Genomic DNA, 7,125 nt, shown 5'->3' with positions numbered 1-7,125 from the left:
TATTATTTCCCTCTGCAACACCCTATAAAAAATTCCTCGTAAGAGCTTCATCATTTTTTTCCCATTTGCACCGGCAGATGAAAAAGAGAAAGATATTAAACTAGTAGGTTAGACAAATAGTCTTGATGGGAACTAATATTGACAGAAATTTATTATTCCATGAAGCAGGCTTTATTTTTATTCTTTCAATCACAAAATCCCATACAAAAATATATCTTGGAGAAGTACAAATATGCATGCTTACATATTTGATTGGAAGCTCCCATTTTTGCTACTAAGTTTTTTTAGCAAGAATAGTTATAATATCATCAGCTCTCTCACTAACCATAATACTCTTATCGAAGTTAAGTTTGTGAAAGCTTCAAAAACTGTAAAAAATGATTAGCAAATGTCTCACTTCCTCCTTATTGGCATTAATAAATATCAATGTGCCATATGTAACTGGAAAACAAAATATCAATGTACCATTTTAATCCACGCTAAATCCATCAATTCTCTCTCTTTTCGCAACATTATTCAACAATTTTGACAGAATCTCCACCACAATCAAGGACATATATGGAGAAAGTGAATCTCATTTCTTGAGCCACTTAGATGGTTTGAATTTCTCCGTAGACTCACAGTTAACCAAAACTTCCAAGTAAAAAGACGAAAAACATCAAATAGTCCAAGAAATCCACTTGTTTTGAAATTCATGCCTCTACAAAATTGAAAATAGAGAGCATTCCAATTGATGTTGTCATAGGCCTTTACCATGTCTATTTTACAAAGTACACCAGCTTTCTCAAATTTTAACTACTATGTACACATTATCTAAGGGATGAGTACGCCATCCATGATCTGATTTTCATGGATGAAAGCCCCTTGAAAGTAAGATATAAAACTTGGTATAACAATCTTCAATCGTCCAACAAACACTTTACAGAGAACTTGATAGGCACTTCCAATAAGACTAATGGCTCTGAAATCCTTAGCAGTTAAAAATCCTTATGAATAAATATCCTTACGAGTAAAAATGCTCCTTCATTGGGATTATAGTGATGATAGAATAATTCAGTATCCAGTATATAATACCATACTAGTGAAAATCCTTCATAAGGTTTGTTAGAGCACTGCAAGGTTGAAATTGCAAGTTTTTCTATTTCAAGCTTGTTGTCAAATTTAGTGGAGATACGTCTGGCATTTGATTAACTCTCGAAATACCTCTAAGGAATATTTGATCACTTAATCACTTGTGATTGTGCATCGAGATTAAATTTTTAAAGTGTTAATGAATATGCTAAGCTTATGGTTCAATCGGTTAATCAACCATGAACTATCACTATACACGGTTCGGTTACGGTTGACCATATCGTATATTCTACTATGTGATTTCAAGTTGAATTTCTCAATGCTTACGTGAAACCTTATCCAGTGTTTCATCTAAACAGAGAAAATGTTTGCTTGATTCCCAAACTACCTTAGCTTGAATCTTAAACAACCTTCGATTTTGGAAGTTTTTAAATAGAGAGACTCAAACAACTGGTAAATTCAATCCCTGATACTTTCGTGTGTCCTAGTTGTATGTTAGAATCGTCCTCTTTTAACCTAGGTTTATTTTGAGAAACATAATTAGGTTAATGACTTATAAACTTCACTTAGGATTCATGAAGCCAAATCTGACTATCTTTTACCTTGATAGTTCGTGTATCCTGATCTTGCTATTCTATTATCGAGGTTTTCGTAATCTTTTTCAGAAAAGATATATAAAAACCGCAAAGATATATATAAAGTTATCTTCGTCTCAAACTTTCTGATTCCATAAGATATATCTGATAATGATTCTTAATTGAACTCGTCTAAGATTGTTCTTATGAGGTGGTTAATAATCTAGGTTGCTCTTCGGGAGTCATAAGTACCTGATTTGTGGGGTTTGCTAGCCTTGCTCCTACAAACAAATTTCCCTACCTTGATTTCATAATCTAAACAAAAATAAAATAGCTAGATTATTTGTTATAAGAAAATTGGTATCAAAAGTCTTCACTTAGGTTGAAGCAACTCTTAGGATGTAAAGTACGCTAGCTAAGGGAATCAGTTGGGTAGAACCCTGCGAGGTTCAAGAGACGTACGGTGTGCGACTGCAACTGAATCACTTGGAGGATGGATTCATTCTCAACTACATTTTGGTCTGAAGTTATGATAGTAGGCTAGTGTCTGTAGCGATTTAATACAATTTGGTATTCAATTCTGGACGAGGTCTCGGGAGTTTTTTGCAATTGTGGTTTCCTCGCTAACAAAAACTTCTGGTGTCCTGTGTTTTTCCTTTTTCGTATTATATTGTTTATCTTTATGATAGGATTATCACAAGTAAACGTAATCAATCATAGTAGATACATCCATCTTAATTGTGATCGATTATAAGAACTTGTTTTTGTAGAATTCGTATCTTGAAAGGTAGATAACAAGTTTCATATTTGGCAGAATTCTGATCCGGTTATTTGGATACAACCTGATTGAACTTGGAATTCATCTCTTGAATCGTCTAAGTACACTCACAGTCATATCATGTTCATGGACTCCTTGTCTGTAACATTCTGATTGTGAGGGAAAGAGTATAATTTTGTTCAAGGATCATTAAGTTGGTCTACTTGGAATCTTATTAAGGTTTTGTCCATACAGGTCGCCGAACGAAAAAATTGGTGGTAACTTGATATTCCTCCGTTTTCAAAATTCATAAAATAAATTTTGATGATATGCCAGACTAAGAATTAAGAGTACGAATAGTTGTTCGGGTTTCCGAGGACATTCAGGTTGAAAGTGCGTCATCATATTATAAAAGAAGTTCTGAAAATTGACGAGAAAAAACTAGTTGCTTACCAACCACTAGTTCAGTCAACCATTAGTCATATATGGCTTTTGTATCAGGTCCACCGTTTTCTTAAAAATAAAACCTTTCCTAGATATATGGTTTAGACTTGTTGAGTCATTAATCTTGTCAAACGAGTAGCCAATTTACTTTGACAAGCTTTTTTGCAGAGGATAATGATATATCTGAGACTGAAATCCTTAAATCCAAATTTTCAGGCTTAGACCGTATCCGATGAGAGATTCGTCCCCTAAAAAGTGTGTAAAGTAATTGGGAACGTCACGTCCAATAGGGAAGAAAAAAAGTGAGCACGCAGCGGAAGAAATTATACCCGAATAGAAATTTTATTGTGCAAATTGAAATTTTCCGGATGGAAATTTTACTATACGAAACAAAGTTTGAATTAAAAATAAATAAAACAAAAGTCTTGATTTTATCGATAGAAAAAAAGATAGAATCCACAGTTCCGATATCGGGGACATGATTTCCTTATTCAACATTTTTTTCTTCTCTTTGCCCCTCTTTACATCCCCACTGTCTATCGCTGGACTAGGGAATAAGAACAACCACCATTATATCAATATCCCACTCTGCTTTTATAATAAACATGGAATTACGCGTTTCATAGTAGAGAAATATACGGGAAAATACGAGGTTTTCCCATGTAAACGAAAAATTCCATGATGTGAACATATTATTTTTTGATTAACTTGTTTCATTTGGTGAGAATATATCGGCCGGGTACATACACCTTCTTCGTTTGGATCTTATTTACGATGCAAATCGGATTTGTCTTAGCACGAGTCAAATGCTAAATCGTTTGTTTAGCCATTTTTTGATGCTAGACTCAAAATCTGGCTTTGCTCATAATCTGTTACAGAGATATTTGAGACAGACGCTATGTAGTCGATTTCGGTCATTTCGGTGAAATTCCGGATTTCGGTCCAACAAGACACGATTTTGTTAATTTCGGTCGGACGAAATCTTTGCGAAAATTTCGGCCGGAAATGTGTTTTTCGGTCGGAATTGACTTGTCTTGGCAGGATTTTTTTTTCTTTTTAAATTGAGTGGACTAATCTCACGTACAAAAATTAAGAAGATTAATTCACTCACTAGTATTATTGCTTGTTGCTGTGTTTGAATTTTTTGAGCTAAAATTATTATTTGGTGTTGATGAGGAAGATGAACAACCAGATTTACTAATACTATGTTTCTTTTTAAGTGATTATCGATACGATGATATAAAATATGAAACCGAGATTTTACCGACATTTTAAAACGGAATTTCCTCGAGATAAAGTTGTACCAGTGTCTCGGTGTCGACCGAGACAATCCGAAATTCGAAATTGGCTACCTTGGACAGACGTCATTTTATGCTGGACTCGTTGGGCACTGGTTTTAAACAAGTCAGTTGGACCACGAAAAAAGAAAGCCGGATACCAAGAGTCTGGCCATATATAAAAGAATTCCCTAGCACGGCTTTTGACGCCCAAAAAACTTCACCTACAAATTAAAGTTTCAACGAGATTTTTTCTTCACTGTGATACTTATGCTCAAGATGTTTCCTAACCCAGTCTTGAGTATCGGTAGCGTATAACTATAGACTCGGCACATCTCTGCAGAAATTGGTCCTTATGGTCGTCCACAGAAGCCACCATAAAACCATTAACCAGCAGGCTAAACAATCTTCGAGAATTCTAACGGGTTGGGAGAAGAGTCATTCTTGCGGTTCTTGTCAGTGATTACTTCACCGCCTTGCAACCTTTGACTTTAATGACAATTACTGAAAAAGCTGAAGAATTGTGTCGGAAACTGTGGCACTGTTTTCCGTTTCATGTCCCGTAAATTAAAAAAATAATTTAATTTTAACAAGGGTAATTAGGTCCGAAACACGCAAAATGCTATGGTAACTTCACCGTCCCTCGCAAGAGATGTGCCATGTTTAGCCATTTATGTTTCTTGGTGAGTCCTAGTTATGCGGCGAAATGAGTCGTGGTAAAAATGGAATATCGAGAAAGAATAAGGGTATTTTCGTCAATTAGTAACAAAGAGAAACGGCAGTCATTTGACTCCGGTTTTCACGCTTGAATAGGCGGGAAAAGACAAGAAATGACTAAGATTGTGTCAGACATTTTTGGTAATTCCAATTAAATCCTCTCTCGATGGATGAAATGTCTTCCACTGTAAAAATTAGGGTTTTCCTTCTCCAAACGCAGCCGCATAGCACTTGTTGCGTATTCCCCCCAAACGGTCTTACTGTCAGAATAGTTGGTCTTTTTAACCCTAAGATCTCCCCATAATGAACGGCTCTGATTTAATCAAGTAAAAAAAATATTTCAGCTTCCCTCTCAGGAAAATATATAAACAAAATAATTATACTCAAGAGCAAACTTCGCCATTCTCACTTATCTCTCACTATATTTTGGCCGCCAAAAAAGTGGTAGAAATTTCATCTAATTTCCGGCCGAAATCGCTTTTAGGGTTCATCAAATTTGGTAGCAATGGTATGTTCTTCCTGCTGATTTCATAAAATTTATGATTTTGGTTGAAAATTTTGATTTTGGGGGTCTGGGGGTGTGAATTTGTTTGATAATTTTGGTTTTTTTTTTTCTTGTTTGTGAAATTTTACAGGTTGGGTATGCAATTTATCTGAAGAAAAGGATGGAGAAGATGGATGAATGGATGCAGCAACTACTAAAAAGTAGGTTTTTTGGTGTATGTCATGATCATAAAGATTCTAAGAAGAATGAAATAAATTTCTTCTGTATAGAATGTCATCAATGTTTATGTCAACACTGTATTTCATCTCCTTCCTCGCATTGTCTTCATAATCAAACTCTTCAAATTCGAAGATATGTCTATCAAGATGTTGTTAGAATCTCTGACATGCAGAAACATATTGATTGCTCCAAAGTTCAGGTATAATTCCTCTTTTTCTCTGTAAATTTCTTGATTTTACAGTAAAAAAACCCAAATTTTAGTTCTTAATTTTAGCCCCCATTTGACAATTCCTTAATTTGATTAGTAATTAACCATAATTATGCATTAATAAGCATATTAATGAATAATTATTTTATTTTAATGTTGAATAAGTTTCCTAATTAATTGCAAAATTTGTGTTTATTTTTGGTAACATCGTTTGAGCCTTGAGGAGCTGTGATGTTTAATGAAGTGTTTTTGATTACATACAGACGTACGTATTAAACAATGCCAAGGTTATTTTTCTGAATTCTCGACCTAATGTGAAGCCCCCAAAGCTGTCTAGTGCTTATTGTAAAGTTTGCGATAGATGTTTGGCCGATAATAATCAATACTGCTCTATTGCTTGCAAGGTAAATTATGCAGTCATTTCTTAAGAACCTTATATTTGATTTTGTCAAATTATACCGTCAACACGCTCCTTGCTTGCTAAAATTTACTTCAACTTTGGGATTGGATTGCAGATTTCAGTTCGTCCGGAGAGTTCAAATGATGAATTCCATTGCTATTCATACCCTGTTTCTCAATTTAATGATATACATTTGGATGAGAGTAAAAGATGCAGCAGCAGCAGTGGCAGCGGCGAGTCTGATGATCTGAATGAGGACTCTAATGGTGATTCGGGTGAGGATTCATCTGTGACGTTTTGCAGTACAGGATCATTGAAGCCAAAGAAACAAATGCACAAGAGAAAAGGTGTCCCTCATAGAGCTCCTCTATGTTAATTCATTTTTAGCTTCTTGAATACTTTCTTCCTTGATATAGAATTATCTTCTTATTTAATATCCGGGGTATTAATTTTTTGGCATGGCAATTTTCTCGACATTGCCAGTTATGATATATATTCCCATATTTAGGGTTTATATATCTTTTTTCTACAAATCGGCATTATCACCAAGTATAGGAGTGCATATTTAAACTATGATTCTATTCTATATATGTAAAGGAAATTTAGTTTTTTCTTATTTATAATGCTTTACTGTCTTTAGTTGTCGTTCTGGGGTCTCAAAGGATTTTTATAGTTCCTATTGTGGATTAGAACAAATACACGCGGAGAAATGATGTTCTCCACCTTTTAAACCCACCTGGAGTTATCCGAGTCTTCATCCAGACACGGCTTTAAGTTTTCATCCAGACACGGCTTTAAGTTGGCTGAGAAAGTCATGACAGACATCTACTTTAAGTTGGCTGAGAAAGTCAGGACAGGCATTTAATTCGGTTTTAAGTTGGTTGTGAAAATCGTGTTAGGACTCGAATTTGGTTTTAATTTGGTTGAGAAAGTCATGTCGAGCCTCCAATTT

General features: G+C 34.8%; 1 protein-coding gene across 1 annotated transcript; it reads left to right on the top strand.

Moving 5' to 3' along the window:
• Nucleotides 1-5,240: 5,240 nt before the first annotated feature.
• Nucleotides 5,241-6,729, top strand: LOC113277765. The gene is made up of 4 exons (XM_026526762.1): nt 5,241-5,349; nt 5,477-5,764; nt 6,037-6,177; nt 6,289-6,729. The coding sequence occupies exons 1-4, from the start codon at nt 5,347-5,349 to the stop codon at nt 6,547-6,549; spliced, it is 693 nt and encodes a 230-aa protein (XP_026382547.1). The 5' UTR covers nt 5,241-5,346; the 3' UTR covers nt 6,550-6,729.
• Nucleotides 6,730-7,125: the final 396 nt, after the last annotated feature.

This window comes from Papaver somniferum, chromosome 5 (genome assembly GCF_003573695.1).
Source record: "Papaver somniferum cultivar HN1 chromosome 5, ASM357369v1, whole genome shotgun sequence".
In the NCBI taxonomy this organism is placed as follows: domain Eukaryota; kingdom Viridiplantae; phylum Streptophyta; class Magnoliopsida; order Ranunculales; family Papaveraceae; genus Papaver; species Papaver somniferum.
Note: the sequence above shows the minus strand (reverse complement) of the source record. Positions and strands in the feature narration are given on the sequence as shown.